An 18209-nucleotide genomic window follows, 5' to 3' on the forward strand; every position below is an offset into this window, starting at 1 on the left:
TCAGCCCTTCAGTGGCAGCCTGTTCAGTTTGCGTGCGTTTCCTCCATCCCAAAGGTCCCCAGGCCCTGGAAAGGGATGGATGGGACATGACTAAAACCAGCCCCTTTTGACAAGATGCGGCAAAACTCAGTTCTTTGTCCCTGAAATCTCTGGTGGGTGGGACAGAGAAAGAGCAGGCAAGCATTGATCCAGCCTGGTTTTGCAGGAGGAGCCCCAGCCATCAGGATGCCCTGCTCCATCCATCTACCCCCATGGATCTCCCATCTCCCACCATTGCGCCCCTTCCTCTTGCCTCTCCCCACCCCTATTTCTTTTCTCCTCCTTTTCCTTTGAACTCACCAGTTTTGGAACTGTTTTAAACGTATTGGCAGGAAGTTGGATGAGTTTATGAGCAATTTACTTGTGATTCCCTCTGGTCTCTGCTTTGGACACCGAGGGCTAGAATTCAATTCAAAGGCCCTTTTCCCACTCAAACCACAGCACATCAGCTTCCTTTCTCTCTGGTGAGGAGCTGCTCTTGTAAATCCAATACTTCCTTGGGTGGTTGTTATCTATCAACTCAAATCCCCCCTTTCCAAGAGTCTTTTCAGCCTTTTCTTCGAATCCCGTGTTAGGATGTAAAGGAAATGGTGTTTATTGGGTCACCAACTGTCGGTTGTTACGATGCAAACTTGGACAAGCTCTTATTCTGCTCCAAGCCTCCTCCAGGAGGTCATTTATAGAAGCACCAATCCCAACGTGCTGTTTTTCCTTTACGTTTCTGGTTGTTGTCTCTGTTGGCACTTGTGCCAACGGCCTTTTCTGCCACTGCGCGCTGGCAACGTGGCCTCGGCTGCGGTTTCTTGTTGCGTTGCCATTGAGTTTGTTGGGTGTATTCCAGCAGGGTTTCACTACAGGAAAAGGCAGGTTTCTAGAGCAAAATGTATCACAGGAAAGAGGGTATAAATTCGTTTCGTTTTGGGGAGGATGGGGCTGGAAAAAGAGAGTATTCCAACAGCAGGACAATGACGTTTTCTGGTTGCAATAAGTTTAAGGCAGTTATAATTATAGCAAAGCACTTTGATGGATCCCAAAGGCTTATTTTTAGGATTTTGTTCAGCAGGAAATTGGAAACAAGCTGGGGGAAAAGAAATCCCTGTCCTTGTAACACAGAAATGGTGGTTCTCATGCAGAGCTTCACTGAACGCTTGAATCTTCACTCCTCGCATCTGGACAGCGACAAGGAGGTGGCAGAGCAGCATCAAAGGAGAGCAGCTCTGCTTAATTATCCCTACTGGGGACACTCCTCGAGCTGCTTCTTCGGGGAACAGAGCTTCATTTTCCAAGAAGCTTCTTGCTTTTAAAGGTTGAATCGGTTCCTTTGGCTGAACACCACAAAGATGCTGTGACGTGATGACCCAGCAGTAACCCTGCAGCTAGAGGCAGGGGAGGATGGGTTGCTGATGGAGCTTGGCCATGGGAAGGGCTGGGTGTGATTTTGGTCCATCCTTGATGTGGTTTCTTTCTGGTTTAACCTTGCCATGGGATCTTCTCTCGGGGTTACCAGCATAGGGCCCTGTGAGCAGCTATAGGGCACCAAATAACCCCAATAGTTGGACCTGGGTGGACTTTCCTTGAATTCCCAGGTAGTGGATCTGTCATTGTCACTTGGGTAATGTTAGGGGGTCAGATTTATGTGGTTTGGATTGAAAACCAAAACCACTGTATGAGTTCCTCCCCCCCTTTACATTCATTTCAATAACTCGTTCGATGTGCCTGGTTCCTTTTGGGTGTTGATGTTCTCCTCCTCGAGGCAGAAGATGGAAATCAATCCCAAATCAGTGCAGCCTTTGCACTTGCAGCAGCCCACAAAAGACAGGGCAGAAGCCCTGCTGCACTTTTGCCCTGACCTTCCTTCCCTTTGCTTTCCCTTCTTGGTGCTAGCACAGGATTGAGGCACATTGGCTTTAGAAGGGGACTAAATATCACATTGCCAAAGGCTTAATGCCAAGAAAATGTGTCCTTTATTTCCCTTCCTCAGGAAGATGCTCTGGGGTGGAATTTTGGGAAATGTTAAAGTAAATTCATCCACCCAACCTCTAACAGCAACTCTTCTCTGTTTCTTTTATTCCTCATTCTCTTCTTCTTCACTCTGCTTCTCCCCAGGGAGGTATTTTGGTGCTGGTTCAGATTCCTTCCTCCACATGCATGTTAGTTGGACTATATTAGGGTGTTTAGGTGTGTTCAGAGCTGGATCTGGGTCTTCAAAGCCTGAGTGCAGCTCTCCAAAGCCATCGTCAGCTCTTGGCTAACTCTGCCTATGGGACATACCCAGCAGAGGAGGGCAGGTAGGGCATCTAATGGCACCGGTGTGCCTTCACCATACCAGAGATGAGACGGTGTCTGCAAGGTGGAAACACATGTGCAAGGTACAGTTCTTAGGCTGTGTCCTTTCTGATGTGGGTTTGGGGTGATTTGCTGGCTTTGGGGCACCAAGGGCTGGGTGACAGTGCTCTCTAGTGGATGGCTCTTCATCAGCTGGGTCGAGATGAAGGAGGTGGGGCTGGTGGAAAGGGTCAGCATCACCCAGGGCTAAAACCGGCTCTTTCTCCTTTGTATTTTAGACTAATGCGTGTCTGTGGAGACACGGCACAGGTTTGGAGTAATTTAGTGAAGAAATGAGTCAATTTAGTAAAGAAACGTGAATTAATGGGCTTTATCTCACTGTGATATGGATCAAGATCTTTCTGATGCCCGTGGTCCTTCCACTACCGCCCTGTGGCCATAGCCACTCGGCCCGTATCAGTTATCCCGGTGCAGGGGATGCTCTTGCGTGCACAGAAATTACTCTTGCCATCCAACAGCAAGCTCGATGGGGTAAGGAGGAGCAGGCCTGCGGAGCCAAGGAAAACGGAGTGGGATTTGGGAAGATGTCTAAACAGAGAGCTATTCCTGGAGCAGCGCCTGGGCACGCAGGGGGCTGCTGCGAGCATCCCGCACCACCAGCAGCAGCCTGCAGTGATGGGATGCTGCTGCAGGGAGAACACCGAGGGAAGGTTTCAGCATCCCCTCCAGCTATGCTCTTCTTCTGATGCTTAAAACCAGGCTGTGCTGGAGCTGAGAAGGAGCCCAGGGTCTGCTCTTGCCATGGCAATAGGAGATCTTTAGGATCACCGGAGGAGCAGGCTGGACTTCTGATAGCAGGGAAAGTAAGTTAGCAAAGGGGATGTCCAGGCTTTATAACATTAGAACTGCATACCTTAGCAAAACTGGAAGGCTCTTGGCATGAGAAGAGCCCGAAATAGCTAATTCCCACTGGGGCTTTAGCTCTTAACAGCAAAGACTCAGGAACTGCTGATGTGTTTATTGGTAAGCTTGCAACGGACTTTAAAATGACATCTTTTTACATTTATACCTTTAACAATCCTCTTTCCCCTGAATCAATTTGAGAAGTGAAATCTTTCCATGCTATTCCTTTGTGAAGGCTGTGAACAACAGAGAGTGTCAATTATGCTATTTAAACCTCTATTTAGGGTGGCACTAGACAAGGAGCTTAGGAGTAATCACAACAGGGAACACACACATCGGAGTGCCAACATAAGGATGAAGTAAAGGGTGAGCATAAGCTGTGGTGGTCCCATGTAGGCTCCAAGCTTTGGGAGGTCCCATCCTGACCTGGGCTCTGTCCGCATTGCTTTTGGGCTTCATCCTTCACATTGGGGTTCTGTCAAACAAAAGAGGAGGAGGAAAAAGGGAAGTATCCAAGCAGGCAGCATCACGAACCTGGTAACAGGAGCTTTTTGCATCCAGCTTGGGAAATAGGGTCATTTCCTTGCTTCTGGTGTAAGTAGAAGCCTTTTGCTCTGGCTCTTTCCCTAGATTGAATAAGGAGCAGCTACAGAACAACATACACAGCACGTATGGGTCTATTATGATACGCTCCCAGCCTCCTGCCACAGCCTTTGGAGCAGCATCTTGGGGGTCTCAGGCCCACCAACCCTTTTCCAGGCTCCTGGTGATGAAGGGAAAGGGCCCTGTTTGAGTTATGGGATTCCTCCTATTTCACCCCAGGACACAGACCCGATTTCCTTTTGTTTTCTCCTGTTAAATCCTAGCAAACATGACTTCCCATGTTCTGCTCTGGACCTCCCACAGAGCCCTTGAGCTCAGTGATATCCCCTGGCTGGGGCTGGGGCTTCATCCGAGCCCTGTGTACAGGCTCCTTCCCTTTTATCCCCTGGGAGTTTAGTGTTTGAGCATCAGTGGGTGTCAAAGCACCAAAGAAAGAGCAGCCTATCCTCCTCTTCTCTGTTTTATTCATCCTTACTATTACACATCCATTTTATATACACAGAACATAGGCTGCTATATAATGATATATATATTATCTATAACACCTATATAATATAGCTGTATTACATACACCTCCATCACATCCCTCATTAAAGCTAAATAATTAGATTTCCCTGCCTCTGGTCCTCCTCTGAGGCTGGGGGAGTTTAAACCCTTTTGTGAACACTATTACTAACAGCATTTACTGCATTTCTTTATGTTCCTGCCCTCCAGTCCCAAAGGATCCCGGTCTTTTGCCTGTCATTTAAAGCAGGAGTAGGGACATTGAGAAGGCTCTGGAGGGCTTACCTTAGTAAGTAGTCCAGGGCAAGTCTTTTATCTCAGCTTTTTCCTGGTGACTCATCAAATCCACTCATTTTCAGTAGTTTTCTCACCTATAACTCTCTTACTGCAATTCTTCACTCTATGGGGCTGCCTCTTCCTTCTTCTCAAGCTATTCCTTTGCCCACCCCTAAGGAAGTGGCTCAACAGCCCAATTCTACTTTATTACCTGATTCATGGGCAACTCATGTCCTGATCTGTGCTTTAGAGCAATGAAACCAGGAGGAAATCCCTTTCTTTTAATGCTCTTTGATCTAAACATCACTGTTCTTGTTCAGGGGAACGTGTTCTGGCCTGAGTTAATACCGCTTTCCCATCAGCATCCTGCCAAAGTGTTATCAGTTTAGTGCATGACTGTATAACCAATCCTATCATTATGCTGGTCAAAACCCCACAGAGTGTTTCCAGATGGGGAAGAAAATCTGTCTCTTCCCCTATGGAATATCCTTATAAAATGAGCGGATGAAACCAAGTGGGAGTAACTGATCCTGCACTAGAGCTCATAGGGATTTGGTTAAGGGTAAGCTCTTCCTCCAGAGCTTTGGAGCTGTTCTGCAGCAACCTTTATGGCAGGGCTGAACGTTTTCACAGCTGTTTGCTAGCAGACATCCCCCTCATTTCCACGAGGAGCTGTGGAATATCCACACAACTGTTCCTACTAAATCAGGTTTGGGATTGCTTTGTTTCCCAAGGGACAGACTGAGCGCAGGCTGCTGCGGAACAGCAAATTCCACCCCCCCCCCCCAAACACAAGCACAGGGGCTGCTCCAACCCGGTGATTCCAGAGATTTCCTCTGCCATGGATACAGAGTGCAGAGCATCAGGGGGGAAAGGCTATTTATACAAGATAATCAATCCATTGCAGTAGGTACCAGCTAAATCCCTCTCAAGGGGAAACTGATGGAGCCCTAGTGAGGAATTCTCTTTTACTTGCTGGCAGAAGCAAGGAAAAACCCAATGTGAAGCACTATTGAAGGCAGCTCCAAACAACACAAGAGCTGCCCTGAAGTTATCCCTATTCCCCTTTTGTTACCCTCATGGCTTTGCTAAGTTCAAGCCCCACAGGCAGTTGCACGAAGGCAGGCGCGCAGCATCCCTCTGTGCTGGATGAAACAAGGATCAACCCCTAGATGCTGATTTTAGCCAGACTATTAAACGGTTCTCACTTCTTTGCAGGGAAACCATGCTTCACTTGACAGCTTGATCCCACTAGAACCACCTTTGGTGCTCAAACGCTGCAAGACAAGAGTAATTTAGTTCATTTAGGTGGGAAGAGGTTATGAGTGAGGCATCACCCGGAGGGCTCCAGCTTCTCTACACCTCGCTTGCTGGGGCTGTTCCAGCAGTGATGCAGTGGTACGGATGGGAGAGCAATAGCTGCCAAAAGATGAGCACCGCTTTATTCCTTGTAATAATAAATATACTATTTCATTGGTTTCTTTCCACCACCCCCCCCAAAGTCCCAATTGAGAGAAGCACATCACATTAACAGCTATCTTCCTGCCCACGTACAGGTTAAATGAGCCCTTCTAAAGGGATAAGTATAGATCCTGTTAAATTACTGTGGAGGTGTGCGTTTGAGGCTGCAGCTAAGCCAGCAAACCACAAATAGCAGTGCCCCTGCAATGGGTCCCCAGGGCACAGGGCAGTTTAGTGGGAGTCCAGATTGGTTGATGTAGAGCAATAAATGGCACTGGATCATTTAATGATAGGTTTTGCATCGCCATAAGAAAAAGAACTACAAAACCTTGTGTTAAACAAAGAGAACTATCGGTAGTTTCAGTTAGCCTTCTTGTTCTGCAACCGAGGGGTGCTTGGGGATGGATCCCTGGCTGTGTTCAAGGCTAGGCTGGATGGAGCCTTGGGTGATGTGGTCTAGTGTGAGGTACCCCTCCCTGAGGCAGGGGGGTTGGAACTGGATGATCTTAAGGTTCTTTCCAACCCAAACCATTCTATGATTCAATGGATCCTGCACCCAGGTAAGGTATTTCTACTGGAGCTGTTTGGTCCTACACATCTGGAGCTATTTTCCCATGTTAAATAGGCTTTAAGACTAGAACTGACATTGTTAAAGCGAGGGCCTGACTCTTCAGACGAAGGATGCTTAAGGTTCGAGGCCAGGTTGGACAGAGCCTTGGGCAACCTGGTCTAGTGTGAAGCAACCCTGCCCATGGCCCTAGATGATCCAAAGGACCTTTCCATTCTATGGTTCACCTTGTCACCACTGATTTAAACCAGCCTCTCCTTTTCTTCCCCCTGCTCCAGCTTGAAAGCTGTCCTGATGGGAAAGCCTCAGGACAACACGGTGGACTTGTCGGGCATCCCGCTGACCCTGAAGGACCTGGACCGCGTCACGTCCTACCTGCAGCACAGCTCGGAGCACATCGACACGGTGGAGCTGTGCTTCACGGAGCTGACGGATGAGATGCTGCTGCAGCTCCTGCCCGCCCTCTGCATCCTGCCCCACCTCACCACCCTCTCCCTCAACGGCAACCGGCTCACCAAAGGCGTCCTACGGGACCTCACCGAAGCCCTCAAGGACCCCAAGAAGTTCCCCAGCATCACCTGGATCGACCTGGGTAACAACGTGGACATCTTCTCCTTGCCTCAACCCTTCCTGGTCAGCCTAAAGAGACGGTGCCCCAAGCAAGGGAACTTACCGACCATCCTGGAGTTTGGAGAGGGGCAGGTGAGCGATATGGAGAGCCAGGATGGTCTGGCTGACAGTCAGGAGGACCTGCGAGCTGGAGCAGACAAGACTCACACCACAGGCTTGCAGCAGAGAGACAGAACAGTCGAGGTTGGGGAGCTCCCCAGCTGGGAGCAAGGTGCTGCTACCCCACAGACGTGATGTCCGGCTCTCTTGGGCGGGCACGTTGAGCAAGGATGGCTTACAGCTGAGACCTCGGCAGTGGAGGTTGATCCATACAGCTCTGGGAGTCCAGATTGCTGCCTTCCTCCTCTTCCATGTGTGTCAACTTGTTTTTCCTTTCAAAGAACACATAAAGGTGATCATGTTGAATACTTGTGTCTTATGGAAGCCGGCCAGGTATCTTTAAACACGAGGGGTGTGCTGGGCTTTCTAACCTCTCAAAAATGCATCTCCAAGGTGATGTAAAACGAGGCTCCGAGAAGAAATAGAGGGGAAGAAGTGCCCAGCCTTAGCAGAGAAGGACTCCCTTTCCTTAGCACTGGCTCTAACCAGACCCCAGCTGCTCTCCCATGTGTGATGGGCAGAGATAAACCTTACATCCTTTCCAATCCCGACTTCAGGAATGGCTGAGGAAGAGTGTTATCTGCTGAGATACAACCCAGGTGTGACCACCCGCTCACCGGGGGGGGTGTTTGTCTTAACATTGTGAGGCAGCCCATAGGAAAAGCTTTGCTTTCCTAGCGTGGAGCTAAACCCCATCCCACAGTGTGCCTGGACACCACTCACCCTCCAGCCTTACCTAGACCATGCTGGCACTTGGGCCTGCCCACTGCTTGGCTGTAAAACCCAGCTTCCCTCCAGCCGTGCTGCTGGAGCAGCTCCAGAGCTGTTCAGGTGGTACCTGGAGCACTGCTGGGGGTATTTGATCCATTCTGGGGAGGGATCTGCAGGATCTGGAGCCGGGGCTCAGCTCGGGTTCATTCCTGACAGCAGGAGAACACGATGCTGGTTTGGAACAGCAACACGGCTGGGTTCAGCCCTGTGCCACTGCCGGGTCACTCAGCTGTGTCCCTCACCCACAGCACCAGAAGTGCTTTGTTTCTAGGACACAGTTTGGGGATTTTCCCCCAGAACATGTGGGTTCGATGGGGTTTTAGATGAAAACAGCTCAGCCCCGAGCAGCAGCAGCCCTGGGATGGGCGCTTTGGCTTGTGAACCAGAACTCCATCTGATCCCAAACCTGGGGGAGGGCAGAAAAGGGGTCAAAACCCCCCTCTCCCTTCTGTTCAAAGGCCCACATGCGACTCCCTTGCCTCACAGGGACCCCCTTTCTACCTGTTCAAAGCCCTGCTTTACCCCCTGTTTCCCTGGCTCGCAGCACTGACTCCGGCTTTGCTTTGTCTGGGGGCAAACATGGACTCTTGGCCATCTCCTTGGCTCTGTTCATTCAACATCCCTGCACCAGGAAGCTGTTTCCACACTGTCAGTGGCTGTAGGTATCTTAGAAGAGACTCTGCTGCTTGTTTTAATACACTTGGCACCATTCAGTAGGATTTGCATGTATCCAAGCCTTTTTCCTTCTTTTTTTAATGCTAACTCATCCCAAACAGGCATGAGAAGAGCTCTGCAGTCAATAAACTGTTCTGTTTGAATAAAGGAGCTATCCATCACCCAAATAAACGACAGTGGTGTTTAATAAAGACCCAGCATTGAGTTGTGCCTCTGTACAGGGTGAATTCCCAACTGAGAGCCCAGAGCATCCCAGTTATGACCAGAGGATAAAGCAAGTGCTAAGCGACGCAGGGCTGGTTCTTGGTTAAGGGTCTCTGTAGGTGGCTGGAGAAATCAACAGCCCGGTTTATGGGCTGGATTCTGCAGGGGGGAGCACAAGGTGGACGCTGAAGCATCACTAAAGCAGCAGTTAAATGTTAAATGCCACTGGTGTGCAAAACTGATGCGGGAGGAAGGATACCGGGAATGGCTCCACACGGTGTTTGGGCTCAGTGCACTGAAGGAAATGCAAGCAAGGGCTCTCTATATGAGCCTTGTTCCAGCACCCAAACCGTGGTAGGGGACAGGACATGGAACAGGTTTGTCCTAACTCACAGGAGACCCCTCCTGCAGTACTTAGGGACTATTTCCACCATTATGAGAACTTTAGTAAGGTATAAATCCCTTTATATAGATCTATATTTATAAAGTATAAAAATACAGTAGAAATATAATAAAAAGTATAAAAATACATTTTATAAAGTATATTTTCTATATAAAGTGTATTTTTACATATGTGTATTACTTATACATACCAGGGGGTACAGACGAAGCAAGATGTGCTACACCAGGCTGACCAGGTCTCAGGTGCATCCTTAACCATCAACCCATCCTTGAGGGAGGTTTGTGCTTCTCCCCCTCCCCAGGATCCACACGTGGGGGTCCTCCTCTCCTGGCTGTGGGACGGAGGCTCTAGAAGGTGTTTTGTTCCTATGGGAAGGCTGACAGACACCCGGGGCAGGCAGTGGGACACAGGCAGCAAATCCACCATCACTTCTCCATCCACCACGTGCACACGCGGCCCTGCTGTGCCAGCAGCACATCCCTCGTGGGGTGTTGTTAACTCAACATGGGGGGATTCATCAAGAACAAGATTTCTCCTTGCAGAAAGGAAACTTCATTTATTCTGTAAGAAGTCAGGCCCTGGTTTGCTCAGCACCTCAGTGCCCAGCCCCTCCTCAAGCACAGCGCAGGCCCCTCTGTCTGTCTAAATCACAAACCCCTTGCTGCAAGCTCTGTATTTTCAGCTAAGTATTTGCACTGGAAGCGGCCTCCCTGGGCCTCAGCATCATCTGGACCCCTGGTTTGACCATGCAAAGCCATAAACTAGAGGCCCTTTGCCTTTAGAGCGCTGCATCATTTACTGATGCTCTGCACGCTCAGCTCCCTCACTGACACAAAGCACCTGGGAGGCTGATCCTGCTCTGCTCTTGCTGTGAAGAGCATCAGTCAGGACACACTTTGCCCTTAGCAAGTTCTTTCTACAAGGGGCTGCCCAAAAGCCAACCAAAAGCTCCCCTTTTGGCTGCAGAGGGCTTCATGCAAGGCTCTGTCCCCAGTGCCGCTGCTCTGAAACGCTGTGATTGCGTCCCTTGTGTGATCACCCAAAAAGGATGAGCTCTATGGAAGAAGACCCCACATCCCTCTTTGCACCACTGGTACAGACGGGCTGTGCCAGTATCTCTCTGCCCAGCCAGGATTTAGCCCTTCTGAGAAAGGGAACTAACTAAAAAGGGCACTTTTTTAATCACTATATTGTGTGTGTTGAAGCATTGCACCAAATCACTGACTTTCGTGGGAAAAGAAAAGGCAGCTCTAGTAGAGACAGTGACTGTGGGATAAAAACAGGAGGCTGGAGCTCATCAGTCCCTTCCTCACAGTGTGCATCGGGTCAATTAGGCATTTATTGCACTTCGGGATCATGATGATCCTGTGGGCTCAGTAAAGAGAGGGAGTTTTGAAGCAAGCAGCATGAGCTGCTTCTTTTCCCTGCTCATCAGCATCAAAACAAGCCTGGAGCTCGTGCCATATATAATCAATGTTCCCTGTGCTGCTGCTCCTGGTCAGAGGCTTCTAAACAGCCCTAGGAGAAGTATTTGAGTACTGAAAATCACTGCTGATAGGATAGTACAGTTACAGAGGTCATTTCTTGTCAAAGAGGGGAGAAAATGGCAACCATCAAGTTAAAATGGCCATAAAGCACCCACGCCTGGTTTGGGTTGTTATCTGCACCAGCACCACACAGCTCTGCCTCAGAACTGAGAGAAACGGGTCTGTGGGAGAAGATTTACACCTTCAGCAATGAAAATGGAACTGGAAATCATTGTGCACAGGTTGAAGAGCCCACGCTGAGGGGATGCTGAATGCCAAATCCTTACCCAAACCTCTCCAAACCCTTACCCAAACCCCTCCAAACCCTTACCCAACCCCCTCCAAATCCTTACCCAAACCCCTCCAAACCCTTACCCAAACCCCTCCAAACCCTTACCCAAACCCCTCCAAGCCCTTACCAAAACCCCTCCAAACCCTTACCCAAACCTCTCCAAACCCTTACCCAAACCCCTCCAAACCCTTACCCAAACCCCTCCAAACCCTTACCCAAACCTCTCCAAACCCTTACCCAAACCCCTCCAAACCCTTACCCAAAACCCCTCCAAACCCTTACCCAAACCCTTACCCAAACCCCTCCAAACCCTTACCCAAGGAACTTCTTCTCAGTGAGGGTGACGGAACACTGGAACAGGCTGCCCAGGGAGGTTGTGGAGTCTCCTTCCCTGGAGACATTCAAAGCCCGCCTGGACACATTCCTGTGTAACGTTATCTAGGTGTTCCTGCTCTGGCAGGGGGATTGGACTAGATGATCTTTTGAGGTCCCTTCCAATCTCTAGCATACTGTGATACTGTGATACTGTGATACCCTTACCCAAACCTCTCCAAACCCTTACCCAAACCTCTCCAAACCCTTACCCAAACCCCTCCAAGCCCTTACCAAAACCTCTCCAAACCCTTACCCAAACCCCTCCAAGCCCTTACCAAAACCCCTCCAAACCCTTACCCAAACCTCTCCAAACCCTTACCCAAACCCCTCCAAGCCCTTACCAAAACCCCTCCAAACCCTTACCCAAACCTCTCCAAACCCTTACCCAAAACCTCTCCAAACCCTTACCCAAACCCCTCCAAGCCCTTACCCAAGCCTCCCCAAACCCATACCCAAACCTGCCATAGAGGAAAGGCCAAAAAGTGACCAGGCACCATCTGTGTCCTCGGAAACACAACTGCACCCATGTTGCATTAACTGGGAGCGCATCGCCAAGAGCTGCCATTGCCAAGGAAACAGACTGACCTTCTTAGCAGTATCCCTCTATTAACGCTGCTGAGAAAGGGAGAAACCACCCAACCTTGCCTCTCCAGTGCAGTGCTCCTGGGGAAGCAGCAGATTTCACCTCTCCCGAATGGAAACACTGCGCTGATCCCGTTCTGCCTTCCTTCCAGGGGCAGCTGAGCTTTCGGCTGCCTGGGGGCCGTGCTCCACCACCAGATACACACAGCAAGAGATGATCTTTCCAGCTCTGTTGAGCATCTTGAACATTCAATCCTGCAGGACAAAGGGGAACCAGATGGGTCACTGCCAGCATGCGAGGGTCGCTGCTTCATAGAGCCAGCCCCATCTTCATTAAGTACTATCTAATGCTCAGCAGTTGTAAGCAAAAGAGCTAATGGCCCTGCAACACCAAACCTGCTGGGCTCTGGGGATTCAGCCTTCCCTTTCCATGCCTTGGAGGAATAGAAGTCCTATGAGATGGAGTTAAAGCTCAGTGGGGATCGCTCCCCTCCCTCACAGCACCCCACAAGCAGCGATGGCACACATGGGTTTGCAGCACACCATAACTGCTATTTCTCATGCAAAGTTAGACAATAAATAGGGAATACAACAGGTTTGGGCCCTATGATGTGTTATATACATGGGAATCGAGGCATCGATCCCTGACACGTACGGCCCAGAGCATCCTTTGCTCTCACTTTACTTACACCATCACCCCCCATCCTCCCTGGTCTTTATTCAGGGGTTCCTGGGTACTCCCATAGGTACCCAGGAGGGTCTTTGGCCTGGGAACACAACCGGCTTTGCCTGCATCCACTCAAGAGCTGGGGTTTCCCCGACGCAGCCTTCTCTCTGCCTTAGCAAAACCCAGCTTGGGTTCTATTTATTCCCATTCCCTTCTTGAGCTTTAAGGCAGAAGCATCCCTTTGCAGCCTGCGGAGGGTTTCCCATGTGCTCCTCAGGGGCAGCCAGCACTGCAGGGGAGAACTGAAACAGTGATTAAACTGCAAGGGGGGGGTACAGGCTGGGGTGTTTCCTTCCTTCCACCTGCATTTCGCAGCCTCTGGGTTGTACAGAAGGAGGCTGGTGGGAAAGAGCTGTGCATGGGGAATGGGAATGGAAAAGAATCACAACTGCTGCAGGAGAGGGTGGGTTTCAATGTGGAAAACGTGGGTTTCAGCCGGCGGAGGACCCGGAGAGCAGCGGCTCTCCTGCCTCCTGCTGTCACTACAAGCAGGAATGGGAAGATGCAGAGCGTGGGGAGTGGGAAGAGGGTTTCTTACACTTGGGAGATGCGTAGTGAGCACCCTCCTGGGCGCAGATACAACCCAACCCCTAAAGGCAGGAGTGTTCCAAGCAGCCTGGAATAAAGCTACATCAGTCTCATCCCGTTAGCCCAAGCTCAGCAATGCTGAGCTGCCACGTCCCTGAGCAGAGCCACCAACCCCACGTATGCCCCAGGGTCCCTCCTTCCAAAACCATGATCGGGCCACATCCATCAGGCCTTTCCCACCTAAGACATAACAGCCAGGGAATGCTTTTGAAGGCTGGGAGCCAGGTGGTAACAAAACCTCTATGTACTCTGCTTATTGTGAGGAAAATCAGTTCTTGAGGGAGTGCTCCGGCTGCAGCTGGTTACATAGAGAAGAAAGCAGCAGGAGCTCAGGAAGATGCCTGCAGGATGCTGTTTTCCCAGGGAGAAAGTTTGCAATAAGGGATATGAGACCAGAGAACACAGAGACCAAGGCAAATCTCCCCCACGACATCTGGGATTAAAACCCATCCATGTAAGAACCCAGTAAGAGGTTAGGCTGAACCTTCCAGCTGCTCCCATGCCACCTGGAGCCTGATGTTCCCCCCCCCTTATAGAAGTCCTGGGTAGGAGAATCTGTTGCATTATTCAGCAGCAGCTCACGCTGGTGTGTTTAGTGCTGGCCCTGGAGATGGCAAATAACCTGCTGGAGCTCAGCTAATGGGGAAAACTTATCTATTGGCACCTGGAAAAGTAAGTGTTACCTCTCAAGGAATACCTGGTTTACATACAAACCACTGAGCATCGTTAGAAACCAGAGATGCTTTAGCTCTTGCAGATAAAGAGCTCTGAACCACTACATTGCAGTTCAGATGGGTGCAGGTCTTGGAATCGTTCTTCTTGGTGGGGTGATACCAAAACACTTCAGGAGCCAGGAAAAATGCCAGATGCCAAGTAGTGGGGAGGACCAGCCTCTTGTGAGCAGGGATGGATGGATGAGACCACCTTCCCCTTGCAGCCCCTCAGCCATCTCCCAGATTTCACTGAGCAAATACTGCACCCAACTGTGAAATCTCCCTTTTACTACAACCATAAAGAATAAATAACAATAACAATAATCTGATAGATCCTAGTTGTTGATGCTTATGGCAATGCTGCAGGTCTTGGCCGGGATGAGGGCTCTCTAGCAGCAGACGCTGTACAAACACAACCGCCCTAACCACAGGCAGCACAGCATCCTTTCACCACGCACTCAAAGCTAACCACCAGCAAAAGCGAGCCCCTCCAAGGAACTTCTTTACACGAAGATGGATTGGGAGACCAGTTTCCCTGATTTACACTGCCTTTGGAATCACACTGCTATGGAATCCCTGTGCCCTGCACTAGGAAGAGCATCGCGGGGGTGCCTGCCAAGGCTCACGGCTCCAGGTTTGAGTTGGCAGATGAGCCTTCAGAGGTCACAGCTAAATGGAGTCATTTCATTGACTGCACCATTAATTGCCTGCCCAGCAGAAAGCTGCTGCGTGATGGACAAGCAGCTAATTTACAACAGCTCTCTCCTAGGAAGCTTTATTACAGAGAAAGGCAGTAGCAATCGGCCAGGCAGCAGCGACTCCTGCTCCCCTGCTACCTGGTGAGATGGTCGAGCTTATAACAAGCTTACTGACCTCCTTTTTCAGGCACTGCAATAAGCAATGGCTCCAAACAACATCCTAAAAGGATGGCAAAAAAGAGCTGTACGACCAAAAGCTGTCATTTAGAGAGCTGAGTGCTTGCTGCGGATAAAACGGGGATGTTAGAGCGTTTCTTTGAGCAGCCATGATCACCAAGGTGGTGGGGAAAGGAAGTATTGCACCTGCTTTGCTTGTGCAGCACCATTAACAAACGCTAGTGCAGGATTTGGCCACAAGCTTTGCTAACTGGGAAGGGTGGAAGTGACTCTGGCTCCCAAGCTGGCAAGCATTTAGGAATACAGTGCCAGCTTCTTCCACTCCAACATCATAAGCCCAAGGGTCAACTACTCCCGATGGATGGGGAATTGGAGACACTGTTTATAGCCCCTCCTGGCAGTTTTGGGCTTGCATTTTCTAGCTTCTATAACCATACAGAGGAGACAGCTGGTTTTAACCTGGCTTAGTTTATGGTTGGCCATGAACTGATCTAACAGAGAAGACACAACCTGCTCACCACCACCTTCAGTCATTCGTGCAGATTCCTACATTCATTCCCTGAGTTTTCTGCTTCCTCATTGATTCCACGGCCCCTGTGCCATCTTCCACTCTTTGCTGGTTTGTTAATTCAGCCTGAGGAGGAAATAAACCTGCAGAGCCTATACAGCATCCTTCAAGAAGGGGTCCCAGCTGGCAGGCTGGGCTGAGCAATCGGTTGCCTCTTGAGTAAGCCCGTTGAGTGCTGCATCTCTTAGAGAGTTGTTAGTGGAAACAGAAGCAGCGTTTGAGGTTTACAAAAGGGGACAAAGACTGATCACTGAAGATGTGGCCCATGCATTTAGCACTCTGGGTATGTGCTGTGAGGCTTCTCTACTTTGCTCTCCCCATAGCTTGCTTCCCTAAGGGAAACCAGAGCTCCCCTTGGTTTGTACAAGCCTTTGAGATGCTCAGTGAGGAGGATTTTGCATCCCAAGCAGCAGCTGAAGGCCTCCAAAAGCACCACAAGCAACAGACACGTTAAACACAATGCAAGATCACAGCTACACGATTAGACCTCAAAGCACCTCATTACAGGCATAATGGATAAACAGCAGCCCAGGTATACACTGAAAACCACAAGATAAGGAAGGGACACTGGCTGTAACGCATACAGACAATCCTGCATCACCATAAACTGCATCATCACAGGAATGAACCTCTCTTTTCCTCTTTGGCCTCTTGTCTTGCTATTACTTCCAGGTAAGCCCTGCAATTCCAGCTGCTCTTATACAGATGGAACACAAGGCAGTATATAAAAGCAACCTCTGAGCACCATGGACATCCCATTTTGGTACACAATTCCTGCTGAATCCTGCACAGAACTGCAGGCAGAGGTGGACAGATTATCCAACACACAAAGTAAAAGGCATCTGCTTCAGATTGTGCCTTCACACATCACTCCCCAACAGAACTTCACCATCCCATGTTTGCTTTATTTCATCTCCTTCGCTGCTTGTTAAATGCTGAATTTAAAGGCTAAGCACCTTTCCAGCCACTCTGGGGGAAGCTGTTCCTTCTTGCAGGCTCAGAGCTCCCCTCCACCACGTGCACTGGGAACAGCACAGAGCTGCAAGCTAAGATGCAAAGTTCAGCCTCTCTTTGTGCCCTCACTTGCCTCCCTTTGTCTTTTTCCATCTCTTGCAATGAACGTGAACGCAGTTGGCAGCTTTTCATGGCAAACAGGCAAATGATAAGGGGGAGAGCATGAGAAGAACAGAGCATTTACTTCCCCTTTCCAAGCGGAGACGAAGGGAGGCTTTGCAAGCGCGCTCAAAGCCAACCGGGGATCCACGTTTTGCCAACAACTGGCAAGAGTTGCTGTCAAACTCACACCATTGTTCAGCCAGGAGAAAAGAGCAATAAACCAAAGCAGCAGAACAGCCTAAAGCACTGCAACAGCCGGGAGATGCAAGGTGGCTTTCACTAAAGCTCTCTTTAGAGCACAGGTCCAAACCTCAGCTTCCATTAGGGCTAAGTCAGGTAAAGCCATTTGGTGGCATAGAAAGGCACCTGCAAGGCAATAAATGAAGCAAGCCCTCGGTGTTGCTGGGGGAAAAGCTGGCACCCATCTCAGAGGTAAACTCAGTCTTCTGCCTGTGTCTCACTGCAGAGACTGCTCTCATTCTAGCTCATTAACCAGAGCGGGTATCGCTTCTTTAAGCAGCAGTACTATTAGGAGGCAGTAGAAGTCAAGAGCTATATTCCCCACCCAGCACACGCAATGGAACTGCAGCTCTAATCTAGGAGGTGCAGCCCAATCTTAGCATCTTAGGTCTGCACATCAGCAAAGTGACCTATCCGATGGGCAGAGCCCGCTCCAACCTGCCAAGAGAGCCTCATATTAGTTAGTCCCACACTAATTCATGGACTCAGGGATTAAACCAGCCTTCCCTCATGAGAACTGCCAAGCAAGAGCCAAGCAACCGGTTAATATCTGGCAGGGATTAAGCAACACCATACACTCGCACCAAAACATCACCTCTGCTGCACAGCTCTTACACGTTTAAGTTTCTAAAGGTCTTTAATCACTGTGTTCCTCCAAATCATCCATTGCTTTCCCCTTTCCCTCCTCCCCCCCCCCCCCAAACTCCTTCCAAAGCAACAGACACCAACAGCCCCCTCTTGCAACCCCCTCTGTGCACAAACAGCAGCATTTCCCCATGCCCAGCAATTATTTCCATCTCCCCTCTGTTCATTCCTAGGAAAACCTGAAAAGTGTGCTCAGGATTTCTCCAGGAAATCAGAGTTTTTCTTACCTGCCTTCGTTTTCTCTTGTAATGGATGTAGGGGCCACCTCTCCCTCCTCCTACAGCCATGCCCTTCTGCCTTCAGGTCTGCATCGTCAAAGGCTCCTTGCTTAACCATCCATCAGAAATGCATCCCTTCCTTTGGACTACTTCCAAACCCACCCAGCACTGCCCTATTCCTTCCTTGGAGCACAATAATTTAGTATTACTTTAATAAAGTAGTGGATTTTGCCAAGGGAAGAAAGAGAAGGAAAACCCAGGATCCTCACCCTATGCAGGAGCACTAAATGGGAGGGGTTAGAAAGGAAAGGGAGATAAACAG

At 49.7% G+C, this 18209-nt stretch overlaps 1 protein-coding gene and 1 long non-coding RNA gene across 3 annotated transcripts in view; one reads left to right on the forward strand and one right to left on the reverse strand.

Moving 5' to 3' along the window:
- LRRC75A (leucine rich repeat containing 75A) overlaps positions 1–7713 on the forward strand; it is a 70972-nt gene extending 63259 nt beyond the window's left edge. For both annotated transcript variants that reach the window (XM_062615786.1, XM_062615785.1), the window contains exon 4: positions 6919–7713. In XM_062615786.1, coding sequence (XP_062471770.1) covers positions 6919–7504 — 586 coding nt within the window. In that variant the 3' untranslated portion in view covers positions 7505–7713. The remainder of the gene's footprint in view (positions 1–6918) is intronic.
- Positions 7544–18055, reverse strand: LOC134162197 (uncharacterized). The gene is made up of 4 exons (XR_009964244.1): positions 17897–18055; positions 12256–12452; positions 8208–8289; positions 7544–7641 (listed from the first exon to the last, which is right to left on the reverse strand). It is a non-coding gene; the product is annotated as an uncharacterized LOC134162197 (long non-coding RNA).
- Positions 18056–18209: the final 154 nt, after the last annotated feature.

Source organism: Pezoporus occidentalis, unplaced genomic scaffold (genome assembly GCF_034315485.1).
Source record: "Pezoporus occidentalis ecotype Australia unplaced genomic scaffold, CSIRO_AGI_Poc_V1 ctg183, whole genome shotgun sequence".
Classification (NCBI taxonomy): domain Eukaryota; kingdom Metazoa; phylum Chordata; class Aves; order Psittaciformes; family Psittacidae; genus Pezoporus; species Pezoporus occidentalis.